The sequence below is a fragment of the Pristiophorus japonicus genome, chromosome 2, assembly GCF_044704955.1.
Source record: "Pristiophorus japonicus isolate sPriJap1 chromosome 2, sPriJap1.hap1, whole genome shotgun sequence".
Taxonomy (NCBI): domain Eukaryota; kingdom Metazoa; phylum Chordata; class Chondrichthyes; family Pristiophoridae; genus Pristiophorus; species Pristiophorus japonicus.
This window is the reverse complement of record NC_091978.1, coordinates 293,089,247-293,111,848: the sequence shown is the minus strand read 5'-3', so window position 1 is coordinate 293,111,848 and position 22,602 is coordinate 293,089,247. Positions and strand designations below refer to the sequence as shown.

At 44.3% G+C, this 22,602-nt stretch overlaps 1 protein-coding gene across 3 annotated transcripts in view; it reads right to left on the bottom strand.

The window, feature by feature from the left end:
• The window catches only part of otud4 (OTU deubiquitinase 4), a 192,532-nt gene that overhangs the window by 77,766 nt on the left and 92,164 nt on the right, over positions 1-22,602 (bottom strand). For all 3 annotated transcript variants that reach the window (XM_070871593.1, XM_070871596.1, XM_070871597.1), the window contains one exon: positions 9,823-9,970. In XM_070871593.1, coding sequence (XP_070727694.1) covers positions 9,823-9,970 — 148 coding nt within the window. The remainder of the gene's footprint in view (positions 1-9,822; positions 9,971-22,602) is intronic.

Genomic DNA, 22,602 nt, shown 5'->3' with positions numbered 1-22,602 from the left:
CGAGCCTGCACCGCCATTCAATGAGTTCATGGCTGAACATGCAACTTCAGTATCCCATTCCTGCTTTCTCGCCATACCCCTTGATCCCCCTAGTAGTAAGGACTACATCTAACTCCTTTTTGAATATATTTAGTGAATTGGCCTCAACAACTTTCTGTGGTAAAGAATTCCACAGGTTCAACACTCTCTGGGTGAAGAAGTTTCTCCTCATCTTGGTCCTAAATGGCTTACCCCTTATCCTTAGACTGTGACCCCTGGTTCTGGACTTCCCCAACATTGGGAACATTCTTCCTGCATCTAATCTGTCTAAACCCGTCAGAATTTTAAATGTTTCTATGAGATCCCCTCTCATTCTTCTGAACTCCAGTGAATACAAGCCCAGTTGATCCAGTCTTTCTTGATATGTCAGTCCTGCCATCCCGGGAATCAGTCTGGTGAACCTTCGCTGCACTCCTTCAATAGCAAGAATGTCCTTCCTCAAGTTAGGAGACCAAAACTGTACACAATACTCCAGGGTGGCCTCACCAAGGCCCTGTACAACTGTAGCAACACCTCCCTGCCCCTGTACTCAAATCCCCTCGCTATGAAGGCCAACATGCCATTTGCTTTCTTAACCGCCTGCTGTACCTGCATTCTAACCTTCAATGACTGATGTACCATGACACCCAGGTCTCGTTGCACCTCCCCTTTTCCTAATCTGTCACCATTCAGATAATAGTCTGTCTCTCTGTTTTTACCACCAAAGTGGATAATCTCACATTTATCCACATTATACTTCATCTGCCATGCATTTGCCCACTCACCTAACCTATCCAAGTCACTCTGCAGCCTCAAAGCATCCTCCTTGCAGCTCACATTGCCACCCAACTTAGTGTCATCCGCAAATATGGAGATACTATATTTAATCACCTCGTCCAAATCATTAATGTACAATGTAAACAGCTGGGGCCCCAGCACAGAACCTTGCGGTACCCCACTAGTCACTGCCTGCCATTCTGAAAAGTACCCATTTACTCCTACTCTTTGCTTCCTGTCTGACAACCAGTTCTCAATCCACGTCAGCACACAACCCCCAATCCCATGTGCTTTAACTTTGCACATTAATTTCTTGTGTGGGACCTTGTCGAAAGCCTTCTGAAAGTCCAAATATACCACATCAACTGGTTCTCCCTTGTCCACTCTACTGGAAAAATCCTCAAAAAATTCCAGAAGATTTGTCAAGCATGATTTCCCTTTCACAAATCCATGCTGACTTGGACCTATCATGTCACCTCTTTCCAAATGCGCTGCTATGACATCCTTAATAATTGATTCCATCATTTTACCCACTACTGATGTCAGGCTGACCGGTCCATAATTCATTGTTTTCTCTCTCCCTCCTTTTTTAAAAAGTGGGGTTACATTGGCTACCCTCCACTCCATAGGAACTGATCCAGAGTCAATGGAATGTTAGAAAATGACTGTCAATGCATCCGCTATTTCCAAGGCCACCTCCTTAAGTACTCTGGGATGCAGTCCATCAGGCCCTGGGGATTTATCGGCCTTCAATCCCATCAATTTCCCCAACACAATTTCCCGACTAATAAGGATTTCCCTCAGTTCCTCCTTCTTACTAGACCCTCTGACCCCTTTTATATCCGGAAGGTTGTTTGTGTCCTCCTTAGTGAATACCGAACCAAAGTACTTGTTCAATTGGTCTGCCATTTCTTTGTTCCCCGTTATAACTTCCCCTGATTCTGACTGCAGGGGACCTATGTTTGTCTTTACTAACCTTTTTCTCTTTACATATCTATAGAAACTTTTGCAGTCCGTTTTAATGTTCCCTGCAAGCTTCCTCTGGTACTCTATTTTCCCTGATCTAATCAAACCCTTTGTCCTCCTCTGCTGAGTTCTAAATTTCTCAGGCCATACGGCTACTTGAGCCCGCTCCGCCATTTAATATGATCATGGCTGATCTGATCATGGACTCAGTGCACTTCCCTGCCTGCTCCCCATAACCCCTTATTCCCTTTTCGGTTAAGAAACTGTCTATTTCTGTCTTAAATTTATTCAATGACTCAGCTTCCACAGCTCTCTGAGGCAGCGAATTCCACAGATTTACAATACTCAGAAGAAATTCCTTCTCGTCTCAGTTTTAAATGGGTGGCCCCTTATTTTAAGATTATGCCCCCTAGTTCTAGTCTCCCCTATCAGTGGAAACATCCTCTCTGCATCCACTTTGTCATTTCGATAAGATCGCCTCTCATTCTTCTGAATTCCAATGAGTAGAGGCCCAACCTACTCAACCTTTCCTCATAAGTCACCCCCTCATCAACCTAGTGAACCTTTTCTGAACTGCCTCCAAAGCAAGTATATCCTTCCTTAAATATGGAAACCAAAACTGTACCCAATATTCAAGGTGTGGCCTCACCAATACCCTGTATAACTGTAGCAAGACTGCCCTGCTTTTATACTCCATCCCCTTTGCAATAAAGGCCAAGATTCCATTGGCCTTCCTGATCACTTGCTGTACCTGCATATTAACCTTTTGTGTTTCATGCACAAGTACCCCCAGGTCCTGCTGTATTGCAGCACTTTGCAATCTTTCTCCATTTAAATAATAACTTGCTCTTCGATTCTTTTCTGCCAAAGTGCATAACCTCACACTTTCCAACATTATACTCCACCTGCCAAATTTTTGCCCACTCACTTAGCCTATGTCCTTTTGCAGTTTTTTGTGTCCTCCTCACATATTGCTTTTCCTCCCATCTTTGTATCATCAGCAAACTTGGCTACGTTACACTCGACCCCTTCATCCAAGTCGTTAATATAGATTGTAAATAGTTGGGGTCCCAGCACTGATCCCTGCGGCACCCCACGAGTTACTGATTGCCAACCCGACCATTTATCCCGACACTCTGTTTTCTGTAAGTTAACCAATCCTCTATCCATGCTAATATATTACCCCCAACCCCGTGAACTTTTATCTTGTGCAGTAACCGTTTATGTGGCACCTTGTCAAATGCCTTCTGGAAGTCAAATACACCACATCCACTGGTTCCCGTTTATCCACCCTGTTCGTTACATCCTCAAATAATTCCAGCAAATTTGTCAAACATGACTTCCCCTTCATAACTCCATGCTGACCCTGCCTGACTGAATTATGCTTTTCCAAATGTCCTGCTACTGCTCCTTTAATAATGGACTTCAACATTTTCCCAACCACAGATGTTAGGCTAACTGATCTATAGTTTCCTGCTTTTTGTCTGCCTATTCTTTTAAAATAGGGATGTTACATTTGCTGTTTTCCAATCTGCTAGGACCTCTCCAGAATCCAGGGAATTTTGGTAAATTACAACCAATGCATCTCTGCTTCTCTTAAGACCCTAGGATGCAAGCCATCAGGTCCAGGGGATTTATCCGCCTTTAGTCCCATTATCTTACTGAGTACCACCTCCTTAGTGATTGTAATTGTGTTAAGTTCCTCCCCCGCTATAGCCCCTTGACTATCCACTGTTGGGACATTTTTAAAAGACTGATACAAAATATTTGTTCAGAGTTTCTGCCATCTCCATGTTCCCATCACTAATTCCCCAGACTCGTCTTCTAAGGGACCAACATTTACTTTAGCCACTCTTTTCCTTTTTATATACCTGTAGAAACTCTTGCTGTCTATTTTTATATTTCGTGCTAGTTTACTTTCATAGTTTATCTTCCCTTTCTTAATCATTTTTTGAGTCATTATTTGCTGGCTTTTAAAAGCTTCCCAATCTTCTGTCCTCCCACTAGTTTTGGCCACTTTGTACACCCTTGTTTTTAATTGGATACCATCCTTTATTTCTTTAGTTAGCCACGGGTGCTATCTTTTCTTTTACACCCTTTCCTCCTTACTGGAATATATTTTTCTTGAAAGTTATGAAATATCTTCTTAAATGTACGCCACTGTTCATCAACCGTCCTACATTTTAATCTATTTTCCAAGTCCACTTTAACAAACTCTGCTCTCATACCTTTGTAGTCTCCTTTATTTAAGCTTAGTACGCTGGTTAGAGATCCAACTTTCTCGCCCTCCATTTGAATTTGAAATTCAACCATGCCATGATCACTCATTCCAAGGGGATCCTTTACTCGGAGATTGTTTATTAATCCTGTCCCATTACACAGGACCAGATCTAAGATTGCCTGCCCCCTTGGTTCCGTTACATACTGCTCAAGGAACCTGTCCCTTATGCACTCCGTGAACTCTTGCTCAAGGCTACCCTGACCAATTTGATTTGTCCAATCAATATGGAGGTTAAAATCACCCATGATTACTGCTGTTCCCTCTTTACAAGCCCCCACTATTTCTTGGTTTATACTCCGAACAACAGAGTTGCTACTGTTAGGGGGCCTATAGCCCACCAGTGACTTTTTCCCCTTATTATTCCTTATCTCCACCCAAACAGTTTCAACATCCTGATCATTTAAGCCAATATCGTTTCTCACTATTGCAGTGATTCCATCATTTATCAACAGAGTTACCCCACCTCCTTTTCCTTTCTGTCTGCCCTTCCGAATTGTCAAGTACCCCTGAATGTTTAGTTCCCAGTCTTGGTCACCTTGCAACCACGTCTCTGTTATGGCTACCAGATCATACCTATTTGTAACTATTTGTGCCGACAGCTCATCTAATTTGTTATGAATGCTGCGTGCATTCAGATAAGGATCTTTTGAATGCTTTTTCTTATTGAGACCTTATTGAGGTGTATAAAGTTATGAGGGGCCTAGATAAAGTGGATAGAAAGGACCCATTTCACTTAGCAGAGGGGGCAAAAACCAAGGGGCATAGATTTAAAGTAATTGGTAGATGGTTTAGAGGGTATTTGAGGGGAAATTCCTTCACCCAGAAGGTGGTGGAGATCTGGAACTCACTGCCTGAAAAAGTGGTAGAGGCAGAAACCCTCAACACATTTAAAAAGTACTTGGATATGCACTTGAAGTGCCGTAACCTACAGGGCTACGGACCATGAGCTGGAAAGTGGGATTAGGCTGCAAAGGTCTTTGTTGACCGGCAAGGACACAATGGGTGGAAATGACCTCCATCCGTGCTGTAACTTTCTATAATTCTATGAACTGTAAATAGTAAGTAAGCATCTGTAGCTCTGTATGAGACATATGTTTTTTGTTTCATTTGTGTGGGGTGCTTTTTTGTAAATCAACTTTGAAAACTCCTCCTTGGAGTCCTATAGTTTTTTTTTTATTTGTTCAGGGATGTGGGCATCACTGACAATGACAGCATTTATTGCCCATCCCTAATTGCCCTCGAGAAGGTGGTGGTGAGCCGCCTTCTTGAACCGCAGCACTCCTTGTGGTGAAGGTACTCCCACAGTGCTTTTCGGGAGGGAGATCCAGGACTGACCCAGCGACGATGAAGGAACGACGATATATTTCCAAGTCAGGATGGTGTGTACTTGGAGGGAACTTGCAGGTGCTCCCATGCACCTGCTGCCCTTGTCGTTCTTGGTGGCAGAAGTCGCAGGTTTAGGAGGTTGTTGCCGAAGAGGCTTTGGCGAGTTGCTGTTGTGCATCTTGTAGATGGTACACACTGCAGCCATGGTGCACCGGTGGTGGATGTTGAAGGTTGTGGAAGGGGTGCCAATCAAGTGGGCTGCTTTGTCCCGAATGGTGTCGAGCTTCTTGAGTGTTGTTGGAGCTGAACTCATCCAGGCAAGTGGAGAGTATTCCATTACTCTCCTGACTGGTGTCTTGTAGATGGTGGAAAGGCTTTGGGGAGTCAGGAGGTGAGACACTCACCGCAGAATAGCCAGCATCTGATCTGCTCTTGTAGTCACAGTATTTTTGTGGCTGGGCCAGTTAAGTTTCTGGTCAATGATAACCCCCAGGATTTTTATGGTGGTGGATTCTGCAATGGTGATGCCATTGACTATCAAGGAGGTGGTTACACTTTCACTTGTTAGAGATGGTCATTGCGTGGCCCTTGTGTGGCACGAATGTTACTTAGCACCTGTCAGCCCAGGCCTGAATGTGGTCCAGGTCTTGCTGCATGCAGGGATGGACTGCTTAATTTTCTGAGGAGTTACAAATGGAACTGAACACTGTGCAATCATCTGCGAACATCCCCACTTCTGACCTTATGATGGAGGGAAGGTCATTGATGAAGCGGCTGAAGATGGTTGGGCCTAAGACACTGCTAGGTCTTGCTGCATGCAGCGATGTCCTGGGGTGAGAATGATTAACCTCCAACCACAACCATCTTCCTTTGTGCTAGGTATGACTCCAGCCAGAGGAGAGTTTTTTTTCCCCAGATTCCCATTGACTTCAATTTTACTACGGCTCCTTGATATCACACTTGATCAAATGCTGCCTTCATGGAATTCAGCTCTTTTGTCCATGTTTGGATCAAGGCTGTTATGAGGTCTGGAGCCGAGTGGTCCTGGCAGAACCCAAAAATGAACATCGGTGAGCAAGTTATTAGTGACTAAGTGCCCCTGGATAGCACTGTCGACAACACCTTCCCTCACTTTGCTGATGGAGAGTAAACTGATGCGGCGGTAATTGGCCAGATTAGATTTGTTCTGCTTTTTGTGGGTAGTTTTCCACATTGTCGGGTAGATGCCAGTGTTGTAGCTGTACTGGAACAGCTTAGCTGGAGGCGCAGATAGTTCTGGAGCACAAATCTTCAGCACGACAGCCGGGATGTTGTCGGGGCCCATGGCCTTTGCTGTATCCAATACGCTCAGTAGAACTAGATCACATGGAGTGAATCGAATTGGCTGAAAAACTGGCTTCTGTGATGGTAGGGACCTCCGGAGGAGGTTAATCCATTCCAATGACCTGAGCTATTCAATACTTTTCCACTTTTACCCATTTGCCTTTTCTTTTTATCCCTCCCTGACCGTTCTCTCCTGTTGTCATTTCATCTCTCCTCTCTCGGATACTCTGCCCTCCCAAATTCCTACCCCAATGTTCCAGGCTTGATTCCTTCCTAGATAAGCCGACAGCTTCCCTCTGTGCTTCTCTTGGCATCCTATGAAGGGCCCATCGAGGCACGCATTACTGTCTCCTTACCAGCAGCAACCCCAACTATCACATCCTACTTTCTCGCTGACGTTAGAAAATGGGCTTGGGAAAAACTGAGCCCTAAGAATGGGAAATGCGAAGGATTAGCACACTCTCCTATCCTTCTAGGGCCAAGTTTTAAATCTAGCCCAGACGAACAGGATTAAGTCTCTTCCTCTCCTCTTTTTAGAAATAACTCAAAATAAGTCCAACTAACATGGGCACATGGGACTCCAGAAGTTTTAAAACCAAACGGTTTATGTTTTTCTGCAGAGGTATGGGAGATTAACTGAACTGTAACCCAGTAAGTATTGTCTACCTGGATTTTCAGAAAGTCTCGATTAGGTACTTCAAGAGGCTTCTCTGCAAGACAGAATGTTGTGGAATTAGTGGTAATCTGCTGTGATGAATTGGGAACTAGCCTAATGTTTGACTATAACTTTCTGCCTACAATGGACTGAAACATAGGAATTGCTAGATGAAAAAAGACAAAGTTCCAAATAGCTTGCTTTCTAACACCCTGATGCATGATACAACAATAACGGAGTTGTTGACCAATCATAGTAATCTCTATCAATTAATCTACAACAGACCCAGACATGAAATAGAGAAAACCCCATTGGGGAGAGCTTTGGGGAACATAGGTCCAAAGTCACCTGTTCCTCCCAAGCATGCTACACTTACCACAAGTATCCGAAAATATTATTTTCTGAAAGAAGTCTCTCTCATTTGCATTTAAATGGATCAATACTAACTGTTTCCACCGTCTCCCTAGGAAACCGGTCCATAGATTGATCACTCGCACACTGAAATATTGGGCTCAAGTTTCCACACAATAAAAAACGGGCTCCCCTCCGAGCTGGACGCCCGTTTTTCGCGCCTAAAACGGCGCCGTAAAAAAAAAAACGCGCAATTCTGGAGCGCCCTGCAGCTCCTTGTCTGTTTGGCGCGCCGCCCAGGGGGGCGGAGCCTACACTCGCGCCGATTTTGTAAGTGGGAGGGGGGGGCGGGTACCATTTAAATTAGTTTTTTTCCTGCCGGCAACGCTGCGCGTGCGCATTGGAGCGTTCGCGCATGCTCAGTGTGAAAAAAACATTGGCACTCGGCCATTTTTGTAGTTCTTTGTAGCTGTTTAATTTTTGAACATTTTTTAATAAAAGCACATTGCCATCAGCACATCAGCACTGAGAAGGCTGCAGGAAGCCTCAGAAAGTTGAGGCAGCCGTTTCCCTCCCCCTCCCCGCCCGCCGTCAGGAACAAACGACTGCCTCCTCCCCCCCCGCGGGAATGAACGGCTTTCTCCTCCTCCCCCCCCCCCGCCGCGGGAACGAATACCTGCAGCATTCTCCCTGGCTGAAGCACTTTCACACAGGTAGGAAGATGGTTTATTTAATCTTTTCTTTGCTTATAAATGTTTATTCAGGTTGGATTTATTTGTATAATATTTGTAGAAGTATAAATAAGGATTTATTATAGAATTTAATGACTTCCCTTCCCCCCACCTCGTTCTGGACGCCTAATTTGTAACCTGCACCTGATTTTTTAATGTGTAGACAAGGTTTTTTCAGTTCTACAAAAATCTTCACTTGCTCCATTCTAAGTTAGTTTGGAGTACGTTTTCACTGTGGAAACTTTCAAATCAGGCGTCAGTGGCTGGACACGCCCCCTTTTGAAGAAAAAATTCTGTTCCAAAGTGGAACTGTTCTACCTGACTAGAACTGCAGAAAAAAAAAAGTGGAGAATTGCGATTTCTAAGATAGTCCGTTCTCCACAGGTTGCTCCTAAAAATCAGGCACAAATCATGTGGAAACTTGGGCCCATTGTCTCCACGTTTTTTTTTAAACTTACCCCCTTCAAGTGCAGACTGCGTCCTCTAGTTCTACTGTACTGGACAAGGTGAAATAGCTTGTCATAGTCTACATCATTTAGATCCTTTAGCATCCTTAAAACATCAATCATATTATCTCTAAACCTTTTCTTTACCAAGTGAAAACATTCCCAATTTACATAATCGCTCATCATAATCCAATCCCTCCATCCCGGCAATCATTTTGGTTGTAATGTGTACTGTGACAACCAGAACTGTACACAGAATGAATTGCTGTATTTCTTCGAGAGAGAGCAGGACCTGTTCCTCGCTGGGACAGAGATAACCTCATGCAAGAGGTAGGTATCCTGTAATATAAATCAGGGTCAATGTGATCACCTGGACTAGTTTTGATCACCCAACGGGGGCAAAAAGATATTTTCCAGATCTTTTCCCCTAATTGGCCTGAGTTGTTGATCTGGTTTTCCATCTCAGACATGGCTCCAGACAGGTGGGAGGTGTCTGCATTTTGATGTATTAGGCATCACAACTACATGGGACAGGCTAGATGGACTAGTGGGTCTTTTCCTGCCAGACATTTCTATATGTTTGTACTGACATACTAGACAAACAAGGTTTCACACATATGTACTTCACTCCAGAAGCACAGGTAGTACCTCAAGGCAAGATGTACATCGACAATGAGAGAGAGATGTCACCTTCAACATTTTCCTACCGTCTGGGTTTAATGCCTTCACTGGAGCCAACCAAGTGCCATAATTAAGGTAAATTAAAAATGGTTTTCATTTAAAAATGTTGTAGATGCAGGCCATTGTATTAATTGTTTCTCCGGTAACAAAGTTTGGTACAATTTTCAGGTATCTGACTGTGTCCCTATTTCTGACTTTCCTCTGAATCTCCTCGTTTAAAATTCCTGGATTTGTCTTATAAAATCTGTTTACAATTTGACTGCTTACCCAAACATTTCTATTTCTGTATCAGAATCGGAATCTTCACTGGCATTGAGGTGATCTTCATTTATTTTGCTGTTTGTATCCAGTATAGGTATTACTGCATTAACATCAACCTTGAGTACATTCTGGTACAGCATTTCATACAGAATGGCTGCAAAATAAAATAAGGTTTAAGCTTACACTTTTATATACACTGGCCCTGAAAATCCACGGGACAAGATCACAGCAGTTATGCTGTGATTGTGCCTACTGGAGTTTGTGGGATTAGTAGGAAGGTACTTAATTTGTACGGGACAGGCTGGCACATCTCCAACACCCACCTGCCCTAAGTAGCTGTAAAATCCAGCACTTGTTCGCTGATGGGGTGAGGGGTGGGGGAGTTGCCCATACCCCATCTCCCTCCAGATATGTCTCCTTTGGTCCCCAGTGTAAGAGGCTGATCAAGGTATTTAAAAAATTCTTTAAAAAATATTCTTCAGAGAGTCTAGGACACTTGTCTGGAAACCTCTCTCTTCGATTGCTTCACAGACCCCACAATAACCCCCCCCCCCCCTCCTTCCGGAGGTAGGATTGGTTGATGTCAATGAAAACACACACACTACCACCGATGTCCAATTGTACAGAAAATGTGACCAAACCCCTGGGAGGTGCATTATCTCTTCTGTGCCCATCCAGTTGTGCTGGCCCATCCCACCTCAGATTGAAATTACAGTAGAGATATGCATAATTAGGCCACCAACATAAATTCCTATAAATGGCATATTGAAAATAAGCTCCAATACTATATCGATAAACAATGTTTGGGTTTTCTGTTACTAAAAATAAGATTTTGAAAATATTAAAATTGAACATTTATTTTACCTGCATCACTTGCCAGTATTCCCCGCTGCAACTATCTGTTTGTAATGTTTAATTTTTTGAAATAAAATATGAGTGTTTATAAAAATGCTACCTAGTATGGAACCATGTCATACAGACTAGGAAAGTCATTAATGCTTGATCCACAATCTGTGCTAAATGAGTTGATTTCAGCTAGGATGGAGTTCTATTGAGTATCTTGAATGTTCCCTCACTGGGCCAGGCAGATAGAAAGAGAAAAAAAAGAGAGAATATGAGAGGAATGAGTTAAGATTCCTGCTCCTGATGGTTATCTGAAGACCACTGCTGGAAAATGCATGTGTTCGAACATCTAGTGAGAATAGGGTCAAACTTGGTTACATTGCCCTTCCTGCTGTCAAGCTCATCGATTAAGAATGATCACTTGGAGGAGGTACCAGAAAGGGTCCGCTGCCCATGAAAACACGACATATCAAGGAACGGTGGGGCAAGAAAAATAACCAAGACATGGATTCCACTCCATCTCCCAGTTTTGTATCAGCAGCAAATGTGAGCAGTTTGCATGGAGTTTCTGAATCCACATTGGACCATAATTTGCAGCCCCTACAGGTGCATACGAGGTTTAGGCATGCTCTTGACAAATCGAACGCATCCCGGGCAAAAGGGCCTCCGTGGGCGGAGAGTTGAGCTATTTGCCCAACTTCTGTCCAGCAAATGCCCTTCAAATTCTTACGCCTGACAAGGCCTGCTTTTACCAGCGTAAGATTTTTAAAAGACAGAAAAATAATTTTTTTTTATTCATTTATACATTTAAAAACCTGTGAAATAAGCTAAGTTTAGTTTTAGACACTTCAAAATATGTAAATTTATTTTTCAAAAAATTACATTTTTGTTTTATAAATTTCATTAGATGTCATTTTGATTAATTTTAAATGTGACTTTTAAAATTTATGTTAAGTGTACGTGTGTTTTTGGAGGTATTCCCATTCATACTTCTGGGAATTCCATACATATGGAATCCTCATCAGTATGAATGGGGATCCTCCTTCTTTCATTGGTTGGGATAGCCCACGTGATCCCAGGGGCACTTACGAACTGCATGCACCCCTGGGATACGTGGGCCTCTACGCAGGCCTACGCGCAGAGACCCAGGACCGCAAGTGTCAGAACCTCTGGGTCCATTTTAAGTGCGTAGATTTTTTGTAGGTCACAGACATCCGCTGGTGGGAAGCCTCCAACTGCAATTTCAGGCAATAACAACAGTGATCCCCACACTGAGCCCTGGAGCACCCAACTCCATGCTTCCTTCCACTCCAACCCAACTCCTATAACGAGTACTTGCTGATTTCTACCTTTGAACCAGTTTCTTATCTATTTCCAGGATTTACCCTGAATCCCCACAACTTTGAGTTTGACCGATTGCCTTTCATATGGGAGCCTCCTCTGTACATCAAATTTACAGCTTTTAAATGTTGATTGAATTAAATCTTAGCAGCTGATGTACATAGTGTAATATAGAGCTCCCCCAGTAACTACTCCTCCACCTAGTGGACTACTGTGGTAATGCAACTGATGTAAATACAATGAAGGGTCATGTGACAGGTCACATGACAAGTTCCTGTAGCTCCATCTTGTGTGTAGTGTGCTTAGTGATGTCGCAAAGAATATATCACATTTGGTGAACGAGGATGGGATCATCGGATTCCCTAGCTGAAATTTTTGTTGATGGATGATTCAGCCAACTGACAGATACTTTGACAGGTTCGTTGTTTTGCAGAACAACAAAACATATCCAAGGTAAATTACAAGCACACTTGGCTGAACTGAAGAGTCCAGATTTCCGCACCTATGGGAATAATAGGGCGCTTGGGTGAGTTCCACCGTGATCGAGAGACTTTCAGAGCATATGTGGAGTGGCTAGAAATGTTATTCACCGTGAATAGTATCGTCCAAGTCCCCGATGACGAAAACGGGCTATTTTCCTCACTGAAGCAGGCCCAAGATGTATGAAATCATGAAAAATGTGCTCTTCAAGCCAAAGGACACGCCACTGAGATACTAACCAAGTTAGAACACTGCAGTCCTGAGCCCCTGAAAATTGCTGAAAGTTATTGTTTTGGAATAAGAAATCAATTACATGACGAGAGTATCAGTGACTATATTGTAGCTTTAAAAAAACTATCCATTCACTGCCATTTTGGAAACTTTCAGGATCAAACATTGCGTTTGTTTGTGGGATGAAAAATGAAGCAATCAGGAGAAAGTTGTTGACAAGCTCTAACTTGACTTTTGACTTAGCTTGTTAGACAGCTATGTCGATAGATATGGCCGACCAATACTCCTGAGAATTTTGCTCCATTTCCAGTCGTCAGACAACCGAGGTGAGTCGCCTGCAGGTTAAAAGTAAAAGGCAGTTGGGCCCCAAAGCCTCAGTAACTGGCCAAGGTAACAGAGTATTGAAGTCGTGCTATTGGTACCTGGAACAACACATTGCTCAAAGCTGTCCATATGTGAAGGCAGAGTGTTTCTTCTGCAAGTAAACTGGGCATCTTGCGAAGGCATGCCAGCTAAAGAGTAAACAAACTTTCAATGCTGTAAGTAGAAATTGCCAGAGACTACATATCATTAAAAAGCAACAGGACGAGGAAGTTCTGGAGAACATGTCATCAGGAACACAAGGGTATCTAACAGCGATTCGCGATGTATCGTCATCCAAATAGATGTTGCAGGAATCAGGATACCCATGGATATCGACACTGCTGCATCCATGAGCGTGGTACCACAATCGCTATATCTCGACAAGTTACATGATTTTCCATTGGAGAAATCGATGATAGAGCTGTGAGGCTACTCAGGAGAGCAAATTCCTGTTGTAGGATGTATCACCATACCGGTGAAATAAAAGATTCAGTTTCAGGGCTTGCCTCTCATAGAAGTGGCAGGAGACAAGCCTGCCTTGTTAGGTAGACATTGGTTGGGATCATTGAAGCTGGATTGGAATTAGATTTTTTGTATTGAAACGAGAGTGCCTTTGAAATATGACATCATCAAACAGTATCCGAAGGTGTTCTGCGAAACAGGCAGTCTAATCCAAGGTTTTAAGGCAAGTGTCAGGGTACAAAAGGACGCTAGACCAGTTTACTGCAAGCCACGTCCTGTACCATATGCACTCAAGGAGAAAGTTGAGCAAGAACGCAAAAGACTAGAAACTGAGAACATTATCTCTAAGGTGGATCTAAGTAATTGGGCTACACCCATTGTTGTTGTATCTAAGTCAGATGTTAAGGTAAGGTTGTGTGATGATTATAAAGTAATCGTAAACCAGGTTCTAGAGGGTAAGCTACCCGATACATTGGCAAATGTAGAAGATTTGTTCACAACGCTGACAGGTGGTCAGATCTTCTCAAAGTTGATCTCACAAATGCCTACTTACAACTTGAACTAGATGATGAGTCCAAGTCATGCTTGACTAAAAATACTCACCCAGGCCTATATCACAGTTTAATAGGCTACCATTTGGAGTGTCTTCCGCCCCCGTCACATTCGAAGGGGTGATAAACCAGATTTTGCAAGGCCTTGAATGGGTAGTACATTAATTAGATGGTATGCGGAGTAGGCGAGGCATGGCTTTTGGGGCTTGGTTTCACCCTCCCCCTCCGGGCCCAGGTGCGCGGGGTTTGAGTGGGCTTGGGTGGTCCCTGATCCCCCGGGCCCGGGGAGGGGAAGGGAGGGTTATTTCTGTGAGGGCCTCCCGCCCATTACTCCAGCCTGGGGGGGGGGGGGGGGGGTGTGGTCGGTGCAGGGAGCCGCTCCTGCACTCGGCAGCGCAGCGGCTGAAAGCGGCACAAAGAGCAGACTCGTCCCGGCAGTGGGGGAGGAGAGAGTGGTGCTGAGTGTTTGCCCGGGTGGCTCAGGCTGCCCTCCTCCTCCTCCTCCTCCTGACCAGGGCTTGCTGCAGGTTGTTGGGGAGCGGAGAGGATGGCATTGCTCTCCCCAGGCCCACAGCCCCCCATCCTGGCTGCTGCCTCACCTGATCCTTCCTTTGCATTCGGGCGGAGAGACTTCTCTCGGATCTTGTCAGATTTGTTCCAACTCTGGTCCGGGTTGTGCTGCTCTTGGGATGAGCACGGAAACCTAACTCGCCGTGTAACCTGATTAAAAAAATACCCAGCAGTGTTAATGTTGGGTATCAACTTGTATTGGTATAAGAGGAATCGACTCGATTGAAATTCGATCGACTCAGTTGAAACTTTCAAGATTGAGATGGCTAGATGTGTGTTGGGTAAGGTTGCCAGGAGATATGGAACAAATGTGGGCACAAGGCGTTGAGGTACAGGATCCAGCAAAATGTTTTTAACCAATTACTGTAATTTGTCTCGCACAGTACATTCCAGATGAAGCCTGACCATCCATCCATATCTGGTAACCTAGGGATCGTGAATCTCTTGTGTAAGGGGATAGTGCAGGAAAGTGGAGTTGAGGTGGATGATCAGCCATGATCTTATTGAATGGTGGTGCAGGCTCGAGGGGCCGAATGGCCTACTTCTGCTCCTATTTCTTATATTCTTATGTACTCATTTCTGCACCAAACAGGCAAATCCATAATAACGTATTGAATGAAGTGCTCAAACGGCTAGAGAAGCACAGAGTACGGGTGACTGCTCACAAGTGAGTTATTCTCAAAACTCAGTTAGTACTTGAGGCACAGAGTAGACAAAGATGGTTTATATCCAACCAAGGGAAAGCTGGATGCAATTAGAAATGCACCCACTCCCAAGAATGTCACTGAACTTCGATTATTTTTGGGTCTTTTAAACTATTATTGGAAGTTCCTACCAAATTTGGCTAGTGTTACATCCACTGAATTAACTGTTGAAAAAACAGGTCCATCAGAAGTAGTCAGAAGAATGCGACACAGCATTCAAAGAGTGTAAAAGCCAGTTGGTGAAGAGTACCATGTTAGTTCACTATGACGTATCTAAGGAAATCAAGCTAGCATGCGACGCCTCTCCGTATGGAGTTGGGGCAGTGATCTCTCATGCACTACATAGTGGGGAGGAGAGACCAATTGCTTTTGCTTCATGCACTCTCAATGCCAGTGAGCATAATTGTGCGCAGATTGAAAGGGAAGCTTTGGTGTTGGGGTCAAGAAGTTCCACAAATACTTCTATGAGCGCAAGTTTACCATTGTTACTGACCGTAAGCAATCCTCCATCCAACGTCCCCAGTTCCAACTTTAGCTGCAGAGATGGACTTTGATTAAGATAGGGTATTGAATACAGACTATCAGCTGATCAAAGTAATGCTGATGTTACGTCCTAGTTGCCATCCCCAGCACAAGTTACACCTAATAGGAAAGAAGTGTTCTATTTTTCATACATTGATGAACTGCCAGGCAAAGCTGAAGAGATTGGTAGAGCAACCAAATGTGACCCAGTTATGTCAAAGGTGTATGTTTACATATCAAATGGCTGGCCAAACAAGTTATCAGAGAAAGATATTCATCCATACTTCATTCGTAGGAATGAATTAACAGTGGATAAAGATTGTATCATGTGGGGTAGTTATTGCAAATAAGTTCAAGTCCAAATTGTCAGATCTTCATGACCAGCATCTGGGAATGTGCTAGACCAAGAGTTTTGCACGCAGTTACTTATGGTGGCCAGGTCTAGATAAAGATTAAGGGCTAGAAATTTCATTTTTGGTCACAGCGGTATTTTTTCGCCAAAAATATCACTTTGACTCCGCTACCGCTATGAAGCCTGACATTTGGGATAAAGTGCAGCCAGCAATAAAAACTGGCTTTATACGAGGATTCGTGACGTTAACCGCAAATTTTCTGCAATTTTTCTCCGAGGCCGATACCGCTGTGAGTTGGACCAAGGGAGTGGTGGAAAACACTAGAAAAAAAATAGCAAAAAGAAAAAATTAAAAATCACAAAACATTCACAAGGCACTTAATTATCGAATTGCTGCAAAAGAATTAAAAAATAAAAACTTTAACAGCTGTTTTGCAGATCTTTGTACCTACCGCTGTTCCAAGGGCTGCAATGCAGGTTTTTCCCGAGTGTTTTTTCCATCCTATCTACGGAGGCACTGCGAGCCAAATTTTTGGCGAAAGCGCTATTTCGAGTCTTGCACGCCGGCGGTCCACTCCCCAGCGGTACTCTCCGAATTTCACAGTTCACTGTTTTCCGCCAAAAACGGCAAAATATCGCCAAAAACCAGGTGCAAGGTTGGGGAATTTCCAGCCCATAGAGTACATCGTTAATCAGTGTACAACATGTCAATCAGTAAGCAAGAAACCACCATTAGTACCACTACAGCCATAGAAATGGCCTCCCAGAGTGTGACAAAGGTTACATATCGATTTTGCTGAGCTAGGAGGACAACAATTGTTCATCGTGATTGATAGCCATGCGAAATGGGTAGAGATGTTTCCGGTGCGGAAAATAACAAGTAAAACACTAGACAATTTGCGAAGATTGTTTTCTTCATATGGCCTCCCAGAAGAAACTGTGTATGATAATGGGTCACAATTTTGTTAAGAAATTGCACAGTTCATGAGCAGAAACGGTGTGAAACATACCAAAGTTCCACCATACCAGCCTTCTTCAAATGGTGCAGCAGAGCGCACAGTACAAATTGTAAAACGTGCTCTCATCAAGCAAATGTTGGATCCAAATCCAAAGAAACGGCAGTTGTTGTTGGATCACAAATTGGCAAATTTTCTAATTACTTATCGTAATACTCCTCATACAACTACTGGTAGAACACCAGCAGAGTTGTTCCTCAAGCAACAGCCACGAACCAGTTTCTCGTTGGTAAAGCCAAACCTGGCACAGTCCAAGAAGAGAAACAATTAAGACAGAAAGAGAATCATGACAGAGGTAGAGTAAGAGAGAGAAGTGTGAAATTCAATCAGAAGGTTAGAGTTACGAACCATAACCATCACCACCATAAATGGCTAACGTGGTTACCAGGAAGAGTAGTGAAGATATGTGGCTCTCGCACATATTTGGTCAAGATGTTTGATCATGGAAAGGTTAGATTTGTTCACATTGATCATATTTTACGTGCAGATGTGGAAGGAGTTGAAAGTTGGAATGATTTGATTATTTCTGATGAGTCAGATTGTCTTGTTACAAGTAGAGTACCAGTAGCAAATCCTACATCAGATGAACGAGAAACATCTAGGGACTTACAGGGGAGGATAAAGAAAAAAAGGGAAGCTTGTCATATACCAATGGCTAATTACTATAGAATCTTTAGAGGAATATAGAAAGTTAAGAGGCAAAATTAAAAAGGATATTAGAAATGCTAAGAGAGCACAAAAAACCCAAAGATGTTCTATAAATATATTAAGAGTAAGAGGGTAATTAAAAAAAGGGTAGGGCCTATTAGAGACCATGAGGTAATCTTTGTGTGAAGGCAGAAGATGTTGGTAAGGTTCTTAATGAACACTTTACATCTGTTTTCACAAAGGAAAGGGACAATGCAGATACTGCTATCGAGGAGGAGTGTGATATTCTGGATGAAATAAATATATAGAGAGAGGAAGTATTAAGGGGTTTAGCAGCTTTAAAAGTAGATAAGTCCCCAAGCCAGATGAAATGCATCCCAGGGTGTTGAGCGAAGTAAAAGAGGAAATAGAAGAGGCCTTGATCATCATTTTCCAGTCCTCTTTGGATTTGGGCATGGTGTCAGAGGATTGGAGGACTGCTAAGGTAGTAACCTTGTTTAAGAAGGGAGAAAGAGATAGGCCGAGTAATTACAGGCCTGTCAGCCTAACCTCAGTGGTGGGAAAATTATTGGAAAAAATCCTGAAAGACACGATAAATCTACATTTGGAAAGGCAAGGATTAATTAGGGACAGTCAGCACGGATTTGTTAAGGGAAAATAGTGTTTGACTAACCTGCTTGAATTTTTTGAGGAGGTAACCAGGAGGGTCGATGAGGGTGGTGCATACGATGTAGTGTATATGGACTTTAGCAAAGCTTTTGATAAGGTCAAGAAGGTTAAAGCCCATGGGATCCAGGGCAAAGTGGCAAGTTGGATCCAAAATTGGCTTAGAGGTAGGAAGCAAAGGGTAACGGTTGATGGATGTTTTTGTGACTGGAAGGATGTTTCCAGTGGGGCTCAATACTGGGTCCCTTGCTTTTTGTAGTATATATTTAGGTTTGAATATAGGGAGTATGATTAAGCAGTTTGCAGACAAAACTAAAATTGTCTGTGTGGTTGATAATGAAGAGGAAAGTCATGGGCTACAGGAGGATATCAATCTATTGGTCAGGTGGGCGGAGCAGTGGCAAATGGAATTTAATTCAGAGAAGTGTGAGGTGATGCACTTTGGGAGGGCTAATAAGGAAAGGGTGTACACATTAAGCGGTAGGCCACTTAATAGTGTAGATGAACAAAGGAACTTTGGAGTGCTTGAGCACAGATCCCTGAAAGTAGCAGACCATGTGGATAGGGTGGTTAAGAAGGCATACGGAATGCTCGCCTTTATTGGCCAAGGTATAGAATAAAAGAGCAGGGAAGTTATGCTTAAATTGTATAATACTTTGGTTAGGCCACAGCTGGAGTACAGCATGCAGTTCTGGTCGCCGTATTATAGGAAGGACATGATTGCACTAGAGAGGGTGCAGAGATTTACTAGGATGCTGCCTGGAATGGAGAATCTTAGTTATGAGGACAGATTGGATAGGCTGGATTGGAACAGAGGAGGTTGAGAGGAGACCTCATTGAGGTGTACAAAATATTGAGGGGTCTGGACACAGTGGATAGTAAGAGGCTTTTTCCATTGGTGGAGGGGTCTATTATGAGGGGGCATAGTTGTAATGTGGTTGGTGGAAGGTTTAGAGGGGATTTGGGGGGGGGGGACTTCATTACGCAGAGGGTTGTGGGGATCTGAAACTCACTGCCTGGAAGAGTGGTGGATGCACTTAAAAGTGCCGCAACCTGCAGGGTTACGGACCTAGAGCTGGTAATTGGGATTAGACTGGATAACCTCTTGTTGGCCGGCGCAGATACGATGGTAGGTACTGCAGGGAATCGAATTCGGCCAGGGTGATCTCCTGGACTAGTTTCAATCGCCTGGATGGGTCGGAGAGGAATTTTCCCAGATTTTTTTTGCTTAAATTGGCCTGGGTTTTTAATCTGGTTTTTGCATCTCCCAGGAGATCAGATGACTCCGGTTGGGGTGGTGTAGAATGTTTCAGTGTAAGGGGTGTCGCAGTTGTTTGGGGCGGACTGGTTGGGCTGGGTGCTCTTTACCTTTCCGCCATTGTTCATTGTTCAAAGGTTTATATGTAATCTTCAGGGCTGCTGACCGAAGGCCGTGCGGCTCTTTGTCGGCTGGTGCGGACATGATGGACCGAAATAGCCTCCTTCTGCGCTGTAAATTTCTACATTTGTAACAAGCCCAAGAGAAAGTCAGAATTTAAGTCCGAGTCCAAGGAAGGCAGATAAACAGACTAAAGTTGTAGAGTCCAAATGTAAATCAAGGGTTGCCCTTGGAAAAAAAACTCTCCTCTGGCTCAGCCTAGAATGAGTCTAAGTTCGACACCAAGTTTGAAAAGTTCCTTTCAAGAGCAAAGGTATCCTCTTTGAAACAGAAAACCAATGATTAAGTTTGATTTGTAAACATGGCAAAATAAGTCCATGGGATAGATTTTACACTTTTGTGCGGATCGACAAAAATGGGCGTTATTTCCGGCATGGGCGGTAAAAATGGGTTTTCAGATTGCTGGCTTGTCACCCATTTTCAAAGCCCCTAGTCTCCATTTTAAAAATTGGGTGTTACCGTGAGCGATCTGAAATGGGTGTTAGTGTTAAATCTCTCTCACCTTCTGCTGTAAAATGTCGCCATCCTTGGCAATGGCATGGCAACGCTCGATTCCCGCGATTCAAGAGGTCAAGGGTTATCATTACATGCGCATAAGAGGAGACAGAGAGAGAGGGAGCCGAGAGGGAGTGAAGGCATGTGTGGATGCGGTGTGGCTGCTTTGGGAGGAAGGAGGATGAGTTTCGAGCTGTATAGCAAATTGTGCCAAAAAAAACTTAGCTGTTACCAGCCAAATATTTTCCCGAATTTGGTGCCTATAATGGAGGGAGTGGAGAAGGCGACACAGCACGCTGTGGAGACTGACGCTGGTGAGAGCAGTGAGCTGAGAGAGGAGCACACTGGAGGACGCAAAAGAGCAATAGGTTCTCGGACGAGACCAATGCCTCCCTCATGCAGGAGGTCGCATCATGCTGGGTGATTTGACACAGGGAGGGCGTGGGAAGCCCACCCCAAAGGTCAGAGGATATGGGCCGAGATAGCAGAGGTGGTCTCGTCGGCGACCATCAACGTGAGGGCAACCAATGCCACAAGCGATGGAACGACCTTGTCGGATCCGCAAGAGTAAGTTTTACATTTATTTACATGTATTTATGTATTTATATAATTTGATTTGTAAGAGTCATGAGTGACTATCATCAGATGTGAGGTCTTTCACTTTTACCAGGAATGTTGTACTCAAAGCCTGTGGTCACGGTGTACGTCTTTAGGTAAAGAATGATAATTCTCATAATAATCATGATTACATCTGTCGGTTATGCATTACATCAGTCTCTGTGACAGTACCTAGCAATGATATCACGCAATTATCTCATGCCATGTCGTCCTGGTACCTTTTACAGAAGAAGCTATCGACGAATAGGTCCGAGCAGAGGCGAACGGGTGGGGGGCCACCAGTCATCAGTGACCTCATTGACATGGAAGAGTGGGTGCTCGCACTAGTGGGAAGCAACCCCCAGATGGCCACGCAGGCAGCTGCAGACCCTGAAGTGATACCACGTGAGTAAAGTATACACTATTGCGTGATGTAAAGGCAATAGATGCCACACCCACTCATATCCGAACAATAATATATGATAGATGATTTCTAAAAGTATCCTATAAATAATGCTGGTCTCATGAGAATCATTGCAATGCAGAATGTGTTGATGGTCATGAAATGTGATGTCTGTGATGATGTTGATAGCGGTAGTGCTTTTGTTGTGCATTTGCTGTATGTAGCGCTGGACTCACCTTGTGAACCTAGCACCCCCTTCTCCTCTAACAACCCCATTTGTGTTTTGCTGCTCAGCCAGCAGCGATTCCCAAGACAAGACCACAGAAGCCAGAAGGTGGGGGCGCAGGGCCGGACTCACTGGATGATCCTACATTTGGTGCTGAGGAGGTCTGATTCTCGCTCGTCAATCAGCTGGGTCTGTTCTCCACAGATGAGCGCGCCAACTTTGAGGAGCCTGCATCGCCAGGCTCCAGAAGGCATTCCACTCCAAGGCCATCTGTGCTCCTCCCGCCATTCCCACCTCCACTCTGGAGGTACCGGGTCCAAGCATCTCGCCACAGGGCACCCCAGGTGTCCCCAGGACGGCACCGACCTTGCGGAGATTTCGTGGACGCAGCAGGTCTGCTCCACGTGCGCCAGATGAGAGCGAAGAGAGTGTACAGTTGTCCCGAGGACTGTAGACATTGGTGACCAGATCCTACATGCATTGGGGGGCATATCCCGACAGCTGACCAGCATCTCCGGCACCATGACGGAGTACGTTCCACGGATGGTGGAGGCCCTGGAGGCGATAGCCAGAAAAACTCGTGGCACAGACCTCCCAATGGTCTCGGAGCGCAGCACTCCACAGTGCCAACGACACATGAGAGGCAGGAGCAAGATCCTGCCCCACAATGAGGGAACTCCTGAGGAACTCCTCGGCCAGGTGGCGTGGGGCGAGAAAGGGAAGGGGTAGAGGTGGGGAGAAGAAAAGTGAGCTGCATGTCCGCAGGTGATGGCTGTGTTATATATCTCCATCTCGGTGTATGCAATTTGTATGGGGCGAGGGGGCCACCCTGTTGGTTTGCATTTGTGTTCTGTGTTGCTGGACATGTTGATCATTTG